General features: G+C 40.9%; 2 protein-coding genes across 6 annotated transcripts in view; one reads left to right on the top strand and one right to left on the bottom strand.

Moving 5' to 3' along the window:
- Window positions 1-8377, top strand: part of acsl2 (acyl-CoA synthetase long chain family member 2) — a 16013-nt gene extending 7636 nt beyond the window's left edge. For 4 of the 5 annotated variants that reach the window (XM_028456542.1, XM_028456545.1, XM_028456540.1 and 1 more), the window contains 17 exons: window positions 180-244; window positions 320-421; window positions 2225-2324; window positions 3234-3412; window positions 3493-3525; window positions 3712-3763; window positions 3896-3969; window positions 4143-4220; window positions 4316-4450; window positions 4534-4668; window positions 4815-4983; window positions 5064-5152; window positions 6813-6929; window positions 7004-7147; window positions 7246-7347; window positions 7431-7502; window positions 7608-8377. In XM_028456542.1, coding sequence (XP_028312343.1) covers window positions 180-244; window positions 320-421; window positions 2225-2324; window positions 3234-3412; window positions 3493-3525; window positions 3712-3763; window positions 3896-3969; window positions 4143-4220; window positions 4316-4450; window positions 4534-4668; window positions 4815-4983; window positions 5064-5152; window positions 6813-6929; window positions 7004-7147; window positions 7246-7347; window positions 7431-7502; window positions 7608-7748 — 1787 coding nt within the window. In that variant the 3' untranslated portion in view covers window positions 7749-8377. The remainder of the gene's footprint in view (window positions 1-179; window positions 245-319; window positions 422-2224; window positions 2325-3233; window positions 3413-3492; window positions 3526-3711; window positions 3764-3895; window positions 3970-4142; window positions 4221-4315; window positions 4451-4533; window positions 4669-4814; window positions 4984-5063; window positions 5153-6812; window positions 6930-7003; window positions 7148-7245; window positions 7348-7430; window positions 7503-7607) is intronic. The other variant, XM_028456541.1, reaches the window with a different exon arrangement.
- A 79-nt stretch (window positions 8378-8456) lies between these two features.
- bin3 (bridging integrator 3) overlaps window positions 8457-13809 on the bottom strand; it is a 37828-nt gene continuing 32475 nt past the window's right edge. Inside the window, exons 8-9 of the mRNA XM_028456546.1 lie at window positions 13358-13492; window positions 8457-9736 (exon numbers count right to left, since the gene is read on the bottom strand). Coding sequence (XP_028312347.1) covers window positions 9590-9736; window positions 13358-13492 — 282 coding nt within the window. The 3' untranslated portion in view covers window positions 8457-9589. The remainder of the gene's footprint in view (window positions 9737-13357; window positions 13493-13809) is intronic.

Here is a 13809-nt window from a genome sequence, read left to right as displayed (position 1 = left end):
TTCGATGTAATTGGTAAAAATGTCGATCACCATAATCATAATTGAGATATAATTGAAACCCTGGTGTTTACTGTATGAGTGAAGCTTGAGAAAGCAGTTAGTGTCAAATACTGTGTTTGATTCTTTTCCTATAAATCCTCAATGTTGCTTGTGTTTGAACACACTTGATTGTTTTTCAGGAGACGGTCCTTGTCTGGGCTTCAGGAAACCGGGTCAGCCCTATGAGTGGATCTCCTACACTGAGGTCACTGTTTAGTTAGTTTAACCTTAGAGAGACAGAGACAGTTCCTGTCCACTGACTGGTTTTCTTTGCCCTCAGGTAGCCCAGCAGGCTGTGGCACTGGGATCTGGGCTGTTAGCTAAAGGCTGCCAGGCAAATCCACAGCAGTTTATTGGCGTGTTTGGACAAAACAGCCCTCAGGTATGAATCTAATATTAATATCCATCTAATAGGTTGAAGATATTAAGTGTTGAGTGGTCTGTGCGTGTTTGTTCTCTACCATTTTATTTACACTGCTTGACTCTTTATCAAACTTTGATATGCATCAGCAGCCCTGTTTAAACCCTACCCGACAAATAATTACTGATGCGGTAGAGATTCTAATATGATGAAAAATGACTCCTTGTTTCCTCAGCAGAGCGCTCACGTTCCAGTCTATCACAGCAGCTTGGTAGTTTCTAATCAACTTAACACATAATGCATAATGGCTGGCTCTGTCAGGCACAGCTACAATGTGTGTACTCCAAATTATTGGGCAAGTTGTGTGTTTTTTTTTTTTTTTTTTAGATTAATGTTATTATTGACCAGTTACTTTGTTCCAAGTCAGTTGAAATGTTAATAGACCTCAAAGCTGAATATTTAGGAAGGTAATATTAAGGTTTTAGCATCTGTAAGAGTGCAGAAGTATTTTGCATCTCATTTGTTTATTTTAATCTGTTAAAGTGCTAAATAATTCAACAAGGACCGTAAAAAATTCAAATAAGGGGAATTTAAAAAATAAATAGATTTACACTAACATTCATAAGCCTTGGGGGTTTGATGGTTCCTGGAAGCTTCACTTTTGGACAAAAAAAAGAAGAAGAAGAAAAAGCTTTTGTATTATGGCCCATTCAGCCTAAAGAAGAGAAGCATTACTTGGCACATCTGCTTTGGCCACGCCCATCCTTAATAGCACATATACAGCCTATCACATGATATGCCTAAATCCAATATATGTTTGCAGCTTAGAGTGGGAAAATATGCATAAAAATGATGATATGGTCAGAAATACTCACTTCCCTAATAATTGTATACACAGTGCACATACTGTTTATTATTATGTATAGATATCTGTCATGACAAATGTGAATTTGGAAAAAAATCATCCTTTTCATTACATTTATTAATTTATTAGGCCAAATGTTCTAAAAACAGATGTTTGTACCAGACGGTAGCTTAAAAGCTCATTTCCATACTCGTGTACTGTATGCTGCTGACACCCATGCTGTAATTTGTTGCTTTAAACACAGGGGAGGTTACCAACCTTTCTGAAACTGTGAGCTACTTCATAGGTACTGTATAGTACTGTGTAGTCTGAAGGGCTACCAGTTAGAAAAGCACTTCTTTAATACTACATTTTCACAGTTTCCCTTTAATTAGATAATAAGGAAGGATAGAAGTAACTTAAAAAGGTTGGACATGTTGAGCTTTCAACATGACATACTTTATTTTTCCTAATTAATGAAATTGTTTCAATGTCATTGCATTTTATAGAAAATCCTTATATATACACTGTGTGTGTATATCATATCACTGACCAAACACCAGATCTGCATTGTGACCAAAAAAATATTTGTCACAATGTTTCAGTGAAACCTTGGTTTAGACTGTCTTTGAGTGTAACTATGTGTGATGTATTGTGTGTTATGATTTACTAACAACCCTTCCATTATGATTCCTGTTGGACAGCCCACTCTGTATATATAGTAAAAAAAACAGCAGCTTTACAGCATGGATAAATAAATGCTATTGCAGCCACACTTTCATTTCTTTGTGTTTATTATGTGGACAGGAAGTGAAATACACACTGCTCCATCAGTACTGTAAGATTTATTCTTTTTTTTTTTATCTTCACTTTAGGCTTTTTCTTTGTTTGCTAAATATGATTTGACATGCTTTTATTTGAGTTCCTAGTATGGTGCAGGGTCTAATCAGTGGTGCTTTGTCTCCCCCTACTGGTGACAGTGGACCATCTCTGAGCTGGCCTGCTACACCTACTCCATGGCACTGGTGCCTTTGTACGACACCCTGGGTTTGGAGTCGATAATCCACATCCTCAACCTAAGTAGGTTTAAAGCAGTGTGTGAATATTTAGAACAGCAGATACAAATGTAAGGAAACCATTTAAACCCTAACTACACTATACGTCACCTCGTCTTCTTCCCATAGTGCACAAGTGTCAAACTCAAGGCCCGGGAGCCAAATCCGGCCCTTTGGAGCATCCAATTCAGCCCGCATGAGAAATTAAAAATGTGAATAAACATTAATCACTGTGTAAATGAAACCCAACAATATTTGCAGGGGCTCACAGTTCTCCCTTCATTTTTAATGTTAAACTGTTGAAAAAACTTCTTACAAAATCCTTCAATATTCCTCAAATCACGAGAAAATGATTCCCTTTATTAAATAGAAATTGGTCACAAAATCTAGGAAATTTAAAGTGAAGATCCTGTTAAGACTGATATGTGTCACTTATTGCTTGGATATTGTTGATTTCTTACATATTTTGTGTTTTATGTATAAGTAGAAGTGCAAACTAGGGAAGAATAATGTTGAAATTATTTGTTTTCCTGCGTACAATCTGTGGCCCACTTGAGATCAAACCGCTCTGCATTTGGCCCCTGAACTACAATGAGTTTGATGCCCCTGTCATAATGCATCTGTCACTGTTGGATAATGTAAATAAATAAACATAAATCAGGATCTATCATCCAGTGCAACATTTATCTCTGTGATCAATGTCAAATATGTTTCTAAAATAAATAGCTTTCCCTTTTTATTAAGCTGAAGTAACTCATCTGGATAGCCGTTTAATACAAGCACAGGTGTGATGATGGTGAGATAATATAAAATAAATACGGTACTAATAATCTCTATACTCACATAATGATCACCTGATGTTTAGAGCATCAAACCAACATAGGGGTTTTCCCAGGTTAATGTGTCCATGATTGTGTACCTGGGTGGGTTTCAGCTGAGATCTCCCTGGTGATCTGTGACCGTGAGGAGAAGGCAGCGTCTCTGCTGGAGATCAAGGAGAAAGGCTCCACTCCGACGCTCTCCTGCCTGGTGGTCTGTAAGGACCTCAGCCCAGAGCTGGTAGAGAGAGGGAGGAAAAGTGAGGTGGACGTTTTGAAACTAGACGAGCTGATGGTGAGCAGCAGTAAATCTTAAACGCTGAGTAATGGAGACGTCCGTGGTGCTAACGTGTAAACGATGTGTCTACATGTCAGGATCTGGGCAGGCAGAACCTCAGAGACCCTGTGGTGAGTTTATCTTCTCTGTGACAGAACCACATCAGACTGGTTGGAGTCAATAGTTGATCTAATTACTAAATGCCATCATGACAGATTTATTGTTGCTCCTGTCTCAAACGATATCATTAACACTCACTCGCTCAAATTAAAAGCGGAGGAAGGCCGTCTTCATGTTCTCATATTTTCTTGCTGCAGTCGCCCCAGCCCCAGGACCTGGCCGTGGTTTGCTTCACCAGTGGAACCACAGGTACGTCTGATCCACTAATTACCCCCTCACTCACATCATCACAGGAACCGTCTCCCTGCGCCCACTGACCACCTCTCTTTATGGGCACGGCTGCTGCTTCCTCTGGCAATAATGTGTTGTTTATTTATGCAGGGAAGCCAAAGGGAGCCATGATCACCCACGGCAACATCGCCTCCAACACTTCCTCTGTCATTAAGATCCTGGAGGTCTGTCTACACTTCCACCTCCTTTTTCTAAATGAGAACAGCCTGTCATCATGTGTCTGTCCCCCTCCATGCATGGTGTACTGTCATTATCCAATGACTTTTTTAATCTGCTGAGTGTTATTTCATTGCCTTCAGTCTCCATCACCCAAACTGATCTTTTTAATTGTCCGAAGGGATCATTCGAGATCAAGCAAGACGACGTGTCGATTTCCTACCTGCCGCTCGCTCACATGTTTGAGAGAATGATTCAGGTAGTCAGTTCTCTGTTTACAACACATTCTTATCCCTTCAAGGTGTGTCACTGTGTCTGCTCCTAAACTCTGCTTCATATCTGTTTGTGTCAAAGCTCTCCATGTTCTGCCACGGAGCCCGAGTTGGATTCTACCAAGGCGACATTTCCCTTCTCATGGATGACATTAAAACCCTGAAACCCACATTTTTCCCCGTCGTGCCACGTTTGCTGAACCGTATCTATGACAAGGTGAACTGACGCACAGCTCCTAAATCGCTCTCTGAGTCATGTTGTTCCTCTGACCTTTATCGTGTTTCCAATTTCCTCTGAAGATCCTCAGTTCGGTGAATTCTCCATTTCGGCGGGCGTTGCTTCACTTTGCAGTGAGAAGAAAGCAGGCGGAGCTTAGCGCTGGGATCGTACGCAACAACAGTCTGTGGGACAAACTGGTGTTTAGAAAAATCCAGGCAAGTTGTGATGATACCTGTAGATGAGCAACGTAGCAAAGAGTCAGGGAAACTCAAAACAAACTGTATAAAATCAAACGCATTTTCAGGAAATCCCCAAACCTGCAAGTGTGTAAAAATGCAGCGTGTATTAAAATGTTTCGCAGGCCAGCATGGGAGGAAACCTGCGGTTTGTTCTGACTGCCTCAGCACCCATCTCCCCCACAGTGCTGTCCTTCCTCAGAGCCACTCTGGGCTGCCTCATCTTCGAGGGCTACGGTCAGACGGAGTGCACCGCAGGCTGCACCTTCTCCCTGCCCGGGGACTGGAGCTCAGGTTAGGAACCATACCATCAGCCTCATCAGCCTGTGTCGTTTTGCTGCTCACAGCTGGAATGTGGATGTTTGTAACCTCAGGGCACGTTGGAGCTCCTTTACCCTGTGCCATGGTCAAGGTGGTGGACATCCCTGAGATGGACTACTACGCAAAAAATGGAGCAGGAGAGGTGAGTGAATATGCAAAATGGCCACAAAAAATCTGTCTATTTGTTATTATATATCATTCAATACAATAGCTGGTATTAACACCTACTGACCTGCAGGGAGCAGCCTTGTGCAGCAAAAAGCTCTGTTTCCTGTTTAAACATCTCTGCAAATGCTGACACGGTTTGCTAATGCCATACTGCATTGGTGCATTCAGGGAGATTAAGTCCATTCCAATTAATATCTGTGCTCTAATAATGCTAATGCAAACTACCACTGCACCCCCACTGTACCTGAAAGTGGTTGAACACAGACAAACATTGAAGAACAGTCATGTGGAGACAGGGCCACCTATAAGGGGGAATATAGGGGAGAGTTTTTTGGGGCCCATCCATAAAGTCAGCAAAATGATGGTCCATTCTTCTATGAATCTGTGATAATCACATTTATTTATAAAAGTAATATGCACTGTTATCCAGGGTATTATTTGCTCCATAGTACACAGTCATCATAAAGAGGTAAATCTTTGTTTTAATCAGAATTAAAATGGGTTAAAAGTGATCAAAAATGGTGGAAAATGTGGTGAAATGAGATTGTAAAAACCACAGAAATTGGTTAAAAGTTGCAATTTGGAGTGGGCAAAAACTGAGAGAAAAAGTGGTGAAAAAGGGTTCAAAGTTGAGTAGTATTGGAACAATTAGTTTAAACTGGCAAATAATGGGAATGACAAATTGTGAATGTGGTTAAAAATAAGTTAGAAGTGACAATATTGGGTCAACATGTTTGACATTAGGTAGAAAAAGTGGTGGAAAGGGTTTAAAAGTAGTGGAAATGTCTTGAAAGTAGAAAAAATGTGCAGAAAAGGCATTGAAATTTGATGGAGAAGTTGCAGAAATGAGAGTATTGTAGCAAAAATGTATTAAAAAGGAGCAAAAATATGGCAATAGGTAAAATATGGCAAGTTTGGTGGAGTTGCAAAACAAGGGCAAAAATAAGCAAAAATGGGCTCAAAGTGCTCAAAAAAATTTCTTCGTTTTTTGAAGGCATCTGGCAACCCCCTCACAGTGTCTCATGACCCCAAGGTTCAGAACCCCTGGAATAGAGGAACAGTCTCAAATGTAGTCACTTATGGTGTGTTTCCACTGGCGGCATCGACTCTACTCTCTTTTTGCACGTTTCCACTCTGTGGTTTCTGATCTGAAAATGTGACGTAGGCTCAAAGCAGTGGAGTCATCAACTCACGCACAGAGTTTTTGTTGGTGATCGGTTGGTGCTCAATGGAAACGCTTTGGAAAAACAGTGTCAGGTCCTGAATGCGAGGAGTGCGGAGGCGTGTAGAGCCGATACCGCCAATGGAAACGCGCCATTAGACTAACGGGTTGTGCCTTACACTCTACCAGTTTAAGGCACCGTAACGTTCACCCACTAAAAAGACAAAGTCAAGCAGAAATTAAGAACAAAAACTGGACAGAAAGTGAGACACTCTAAACTGAAATCCATTGTGGGGCTGCTCTGTAATGTTCAGAATCCAGCAGCAGTTTGTTGAATAAAATAATGTCACCGTAGCTGCTGAACCATCACCTCAGGTGGGAAACGAGCCCAAAATGTGTATCAGCAGCACTACTACTGCCCATCTCTGATCCAGCTTCACTGACCACAACTCTTTGTGCTTGTTCCTGTTAGATCTGCATCCGTGGCCCCTGTGTGTTCAAAGGTTACCTGAGGGACCCGGAAAAATCTGCTGAGGCTCTGGAGAGCGACGGCTGGCTGCACACTGGAGACGTAGGCCAATGGCTTCCTGTAAGACTGCACACCTGACTAGTCACATTTTTTACTCCACTTTAGCCTCAACGGGAATGTTTTCCTGCCGTCAGAACGGAACCCTTCGCATCATTGACAGAAAGAAGCACATCTTTAAGCTGTCTCAGGGGGAGTACATCGCTCCAGAGAAAATAGAAAACGTCTACATGCGCTGTGCGACTGTACTCCAGGTGTTTGTGCACGGAGACAGTTTAGAGGTGAGCAATGTTAAACCTAATCTCAGTAAACCTTTTCCTGTATTTTTTTTTGCACTGTTGCACATTAAACTCACCTGGTTTTCTACTGTTGTCTCCAGTCCTTCCTTATTGGCATTGTCGTGCCAAACCCTGAGGTGTTTGTCACCTGGGCGAAAGATCAAGGATTCGTGGGATCCTACGAGGAGCTCTGTCAGAACCCCGTCAGTCACAGTCATGGGTTTGAAACCTCATTCTGACTCCTTAAAATAAGATTTTTAAAATTATTTTATTTGTCTTTCCAAAGGATTTAACGAAAATAGTGATGAAGGACATGCAAGCTGTAGGTAAAGTCGCAGGCCTCAAGTCCTTCGAACAGGTGAGGTCATGTGTCCTGTGTAGCAGTAGATCTAAACCTAATCCCTAGTCTGGAAATCCATAGAAACTGACCTGGTCTAACTTCCCCCTGTAATTTTTGTGTCAGATCAAAGCTCTTCATCTGCACCCGGAAATGTTCAGCGTAGCCAACGGCCTCCTCACGCCCACTTTGAAAAGCAGACGGGTCGACATCCGCAGAGCCTTTCAGGAACAAATCTCCAGCATTTACAGCAAGACCACACACTGACTGCTCTCCTCCCAGTGAAGGAACACTCCCAGCAGCAACTACCATCAGCCAGTGGAGAAGAGATATCAGAAAAGAAGAAAGTGAAAAGCAGTGCACACTTAGCAGCGATCGTGTTCCAAGAACTTTAGACCGTTTACTCCCTGAATCTTACCTGTTCAGAGTTAATTCACTGATGGTTTCATGAGAGAATAAGTTATTGTTCAGCTCTAGTGACGAGAATCATGTAATTTACTGAGAACTCACTGTCAGGTTTCACCAAACGTGGAATATCTGAGGACAATATGTGACAACGTTTCTTAGAGATTGATTTACATTTTTATCCATTTTACAACCATTATTAATCATGCATATATTTTTTTAACTCCATAAAGAACTCACACACACACACATCACTTTATTATCAAACCATTGACATTAATTAGCTTTTTTAACCTGCATTGTGCACAGAAAAATATCAGATGACTGTAAATACAGCCATTAGTGTTTGTATACTGACTGCTGATGAAAAGATTGTGAAATAAAGTCAAAATTGGTAAATAACAAAACAAAAAAAAAAGAAATGACTGCCTGCTTTAACATTGTTGAATTGTAAGGTTATCCACGCGCTGTCCAACATAAGGCAGAAAGCATTCTAAAACATACAGGACAGCAGCTCTCCAGTACCAAAGATAAACCCCTTCCTGTATAAGTGATTCAAACTTCAGGAACACAAAGAAAAGGTATTTTAATTTGCATGTTTTATTTATTTCACGTGACTTGTTGTGGTATTGATACCATTAAAAACCCACTCTCTAATAAAAGTATTGACACATAGCAGTGTTATGAAAAAAAAAATCCATCTTAACAACTTAGAAAAGCACCTTCATTAGTACAGTTAATGACTCAAACCATCTGAAGTACCAAACAACATCACGACAGACAATAACCTATAAAATACCTTCAATTATAACAAAACAAAGAATAAATAATTGGCTTATTGGTAAAACGTCTAAAACAATCTACTTGTGAGTGGGAAAACAATTAGTGCGTTTCTCATACCGATAATCATCCTGATTGGTGGAAACACAAAAGCGTACAACATGATTTGGTCCAAAATTAACAAGTATCCCAAAAAAAAATAAATTAAATATCTGAAGCTCAAAGGCTACAAACACATGGCCTCTGGGACTTTAACAATATAATACACAAAGTTCAATGCTGCAGACACTTAAACAATAGAACAAAGGACACATGGAGTGTCTGTTATAATGAGTGTTTGCCACTAGATGGCGCAGTGGGCCGTTTCTTTTTCATGGACTTCATTTCAGCCTCAAACAGGCTGATTTTCACGTTACAACCATAGTCAGGAAAGTGTGGGCACGTTATACACGAGAAGAGATGTTATAAGAAGCTTCTAATAAACGCTCATTACAAGGGCGATCATTATGAAACAGTGAATGAGCCATGCTGGCTGACCAATCAGTGACAATCACCATGACCTGTGAGATTAAAGGTTACCATTACTGATAAATTCATTCATTTGCCAACTTTTCCACAGGTATGAAGCAATGTAACCCTGTCATTCAGTACTAACACAATTTGATTGTTTTTTTGTAAAAGTTTAAAAAAAATAAAACACATTGGCTCAGCTGCACTTTGCAATGGCTTAAGTTAAGAAGCATTCAGCTCCTCTGGATTGTTGAGACAATAAATCAGGTTGTAGTGCAGGTAGAGCTGTGGGGGACATTATAAGGCTAAAGGTAAACTGACCGCAGCTTTAAGGTCACTGCAGAAGCTTGGGAAAGAGTGCAAACCGTTCAGAGAGGCGTGAAAAGAGCCGTCCCTGGTGTTCAGCTCTGTTCTCAGTCGTCGGCGACAATAGACAGAGCACGCAACTCGCTCAGCTTGGCCTCCGTCTCCCTCTCCCTCTGCTCGTCAGTCAGCCCTGCCTGGTCGATCTGATCCGTTAACTCGCTGAACACCTTGTACATCTCAGTGAAGTAGACCACCTGGTGGGAAGAAGCAGAGGAACAGGACACAGTCAACTCTGCTTGTTCAAAACCTCCTTCCAAATGCAAACACGTCCAACTAGTGGTTTTAAAAAAAAATCTGGCTCTGCTGCTCTGCTAATGAGCTATGATTGAAGTTAAGTAGAGGACAACTGTAGATATCAAAGCCCCCCCAAAAACACAGCACCTCTGTGGGTAGTGACCTGGCTTTTCTCTCCCATTCTGAACAAGATGTAGAGCAGAGATGGGCAACTTCTATCAGAGCAGGGGCCACACAAACGTGATCTTCTGATCCCAGGGCCACATTATCAACATTTATGTGAACATTTAGAATAAAGACCAATCAGAGCATTAACACATGAAAGAACAAAGGGTTTTGTTTTTTTCAGTCCTTCTGCGTTTGTTTTCTTGTTTTTTTGAGTTTTTACATTTTGTGTGTTTCTGAATTCATTCTGTTTATTTTCTTAATATTAATACATTAGATTTATGTAGTACCTTATTTTGGTGACTCAAAGCACTTTACATTGATGTGCATTATTCTATCACTTCACACTTAGTGGTGGTAAGCTACCATTGTCGCCACAGCTACCCTGGAGCAGACTGACAGATGCAAGGCTGCCATAGTGCGCCATCCGACCACAAACACTCACTTCTTGTCAATGTGGCAAATTTTTGTTGCCTTTTTGTGTGTTTTTGTGTTTATTTTCTGTCATTTTGTAAATTTTTCTGTCATTTTGAGAAATATGGGTCTTTGAAGTCCTTTTGTATATGTTGTTTTTGTGTTTAAGTGGTTGTTTAGTGTGTTTTTGTTGTCATTTTGTAGACATTTTGTGCATTTTGCTGTTGTTTTCTGTGTTCCTGCATTTTTGTGTGTTAACTTGGGCTTCATATAACTTTCAACTTCATGAATTACAATTTTGTTTTGGGGACCGCACAAAATTAGACCGAGGGCCACATGTGGCCCCCAGGCCGCCAGTTGCCTGTGTCTGCTACACAGTTTTCAGCCAGTGCTTTTTGACACTTCCTACCCCCTTTAGTTCATGAGTCAGGCTCCCCAGAGAGCTACGCTGATGATTAATAGACTTTAATCACATTACAAGACTGGAGGAGTGGGCAGATAATAAAAGTAGTGGAAATACAAACCCTTGAACCCCTAAAAACACAGAAACAAGAAGGCGCACACACACAATATATGTTCTTTCAATGCTGTTTCCACTTGGACAATGACAATTACTGTCACCACTGAAATAATAGGTGGAGACAGGCTGAAGCCGAGAAGGCGACAGAACAGCAGCTTCTAAGAAGTTCCTTGATTTACGTTAAAAAACACAACAAAGAGAAACGGTTTACAGACAGAAAAAAAAAACATCCTGTTCCTGAAGCTTCCAGCAAATCCCTTTTTTCTTTATAAACATGTACATGTTTATACCAATATTTGAACCACATGAGTAGGACGTCTGTTTGTGGGGGTAAAGACGGCACATTTCATGTTGAAAAGATAATCGGAAATCTCCGTACGAGCAGAGACGATGATGTACAGCAGATTAGCGTGTAGTACGCATCCTCTGGAGCAAACACTACTATTACAGTTAGTCCAGCCACCACAGACTAAATGAAGCCTCACACAGTCGTGACCACCTACGAGACTGAAGGTTGATCTGAGCTTTAATTTGCAACATATTTGTGGCCCTTTGACATAAAAAAAAAGTCACGGTTGATTATTTAAACTTAGATTTCTGATTCAGTTGATAAACATCAGAACTCTGGGACAATTCTACAAGAAACATAAATATTTACATGTTTAAAGTTGCTGAAAGACACAAAACTGCGACCTTTACAGAGACTATTTTGAGTGACTTTATTTAAACTAAATGTTTTACATTTACAATTATTAACCCTCCTATTATCCTCAAATATTACTAACACATTTTACCCTTCGGGTCAATCTGAGTCCAGGGATATTTGCCTCCAGAAAATGATTTTCAGAAAATTGTTGACCAAGTTTTTGTGTCAGGCACTTTGTTTTATTTGTTAAATACACAAACAACCCTCTGATAATAAACCTTGAGCTGTTCTTTAGAGCCACCATCAGGCTAAACTTTACTGCACAATTAATTTTTCTCAAATTTACTGACAACATTAATGACCCCAAGAGTCTGAAGCCTATTGGTTGTGGTGATGATATGACCTTTAATTCCTGCAGCGCCACCATCAGGTCAAACTTTCAGCTTTGGCGTTAGTGCATCTTGAAAATCTTTCATCCTAATCTTTTCTAATTTTGGGTGCACATTCATGACTCTCACAGAATGAACCATATTGATTTATGTTGGTGACTCCGCCCCCTTTCCTCTCATAAAAATATTTATTTACTACTTCAGATGAGAATGCCTCAAAATCAGGGTCAAAAGTATTAACTTTACACCTGCTGGTGTGAGGATGTAAAGTCACACATGCGTTTTACACGTGTGTGTCAAATTGACCCCAGAGGAACACCAACGCGTGCAATATGTATTCAGCACATGTGATCATTTTTTGCTCAATCAATTGTACCCATCAAATTTGATGAAGTAAAAAAATGTAAGTCAACTACCGGTATTATTTTTTGAATGATAAACATTAAATGGAGTCAAATTGACCCCTAGGATAATAATATGGGGTTAAAGTCATCTAAAGTGAGGTCCAAAACACAAGAATCCATTTAGTTCCCCACGCAGTCCAGCCCTGTGCTCCGATTTGAAATCAGATCATTAACATCTGCACAGGTGGACACTACAGATGTTCTGAGTCCGTCTTCGTCACAGATTTGCTGAAGTGAAACCGAATGCGAAGACAAAGAAAGCCTTTGTGCCTTTTTTTTCTCCTCCTGCTGTTGCTGAGCATCAGCGAGCAGAGCATGAGGCCAAACACACAACAAGGCCAGGGATGGAGAGCACTGACCACCCACATGTAGCTGTTCGTGTGTAGTTCTGAATTTGCTCATTCATGCTTCTGGTAAATGAAAATAGTGTTATCAGAAAAAAAATACATCTCCAACAGAAATATTGGGTAATTTCCACAATGGTTCATTTTTCGTCTGTAATTTTTACTTTCTCTCGTGGGCCGAATTGGATGCTCTAAAGGGCCGGTTATGGACCCCGGGCCTTGAGTTTGAAACATGTGGGCTACAGCTTGGCTTTGTAGAATCACTGGGCGTAGTTGATTGGTGTGTCTGCTAATTTTATCCAGTTCAAAGTGCATCACACGACTGTAATGATCATTAGGTTCGGGATAACCTTGTTAGGTGATTATGAGTGAGCCAGTGACTGTCCCACAGAGGAAATCACATGAAGCAGACAGGTCGGGGTGGATGGGTCAGGGTGGGGTGGGGAGGGGGGACACACAGTGGCGCTAAATTGAGGCTCTCAGCTGCTTTAAGAGAAGCTTCAGGTTAAAAGAAGCCTTGCAGGACAGAAGTGGAGGCAGACAGATGAGGCTGGAGCAGTGTGGGTCGTCACTGGGGGATTATCACATTAGGAGGGAAACACACACTTTATTTACTGTTACACATATGCTCAGAGGGAGGAACTAAACAGCGCTGGGAGGGTTCGGAGGAGTCTGGGGAAAGGAGGGGGGGTTACTAACCTGAGCCCGAATGAGAGCCTCGAAGCTGGGCTGGAAGTAGTCGATGCGACTATGGTAAAACTTTGGCATCTCGTCCAGCAACTGCTTGTTTTTGGACTCAAAGTCTTCCTTGATAGGCCGGAGCTCTTCTCGTGCCTGGGGTGGAAGAGAGAAATAGAGCTTGTGTTCAATTCAAGTTTAATAAACTATTATTTACTTTTGTTTGTGCAAACATTCTCCATTTTTATCTGTTAAATAATCGATGAAAACAAAAAAAAAAAACATTTAGTTTTTAGTAGGTGTGCTGTTTGAGCCATTATTAATGTTTGTGTATTGTTCAGAAAGATATTTGCCTAGTTCCCACGAAGAAGCAAAGCAAAGAAAAGAAAAAAAAAAAAAAAGTGCTGTGATCACGACCAGAGTGAGGAGGAGTGGGTGATGTGGGCAGACTTGGACTCCAGCACTGATCTGTG

The sequence above is a fragment of the Gouania willdenowi genome, chromosome 9 (genome assembly GCF_900634775.1).
Source record: "Gouania willdenowi chromosome 9, fGouWil2.1, whole genome shotgun sequence".
NCBI lineage: Eukaryota > Metazoa > Chordata > Actinopteri > Blenniiformes > Gobiesocidae > Gouania > Gouania willdenowi.
This window is presented reverse-complemented; position numbering and strand designations above follow the sequence as displayed.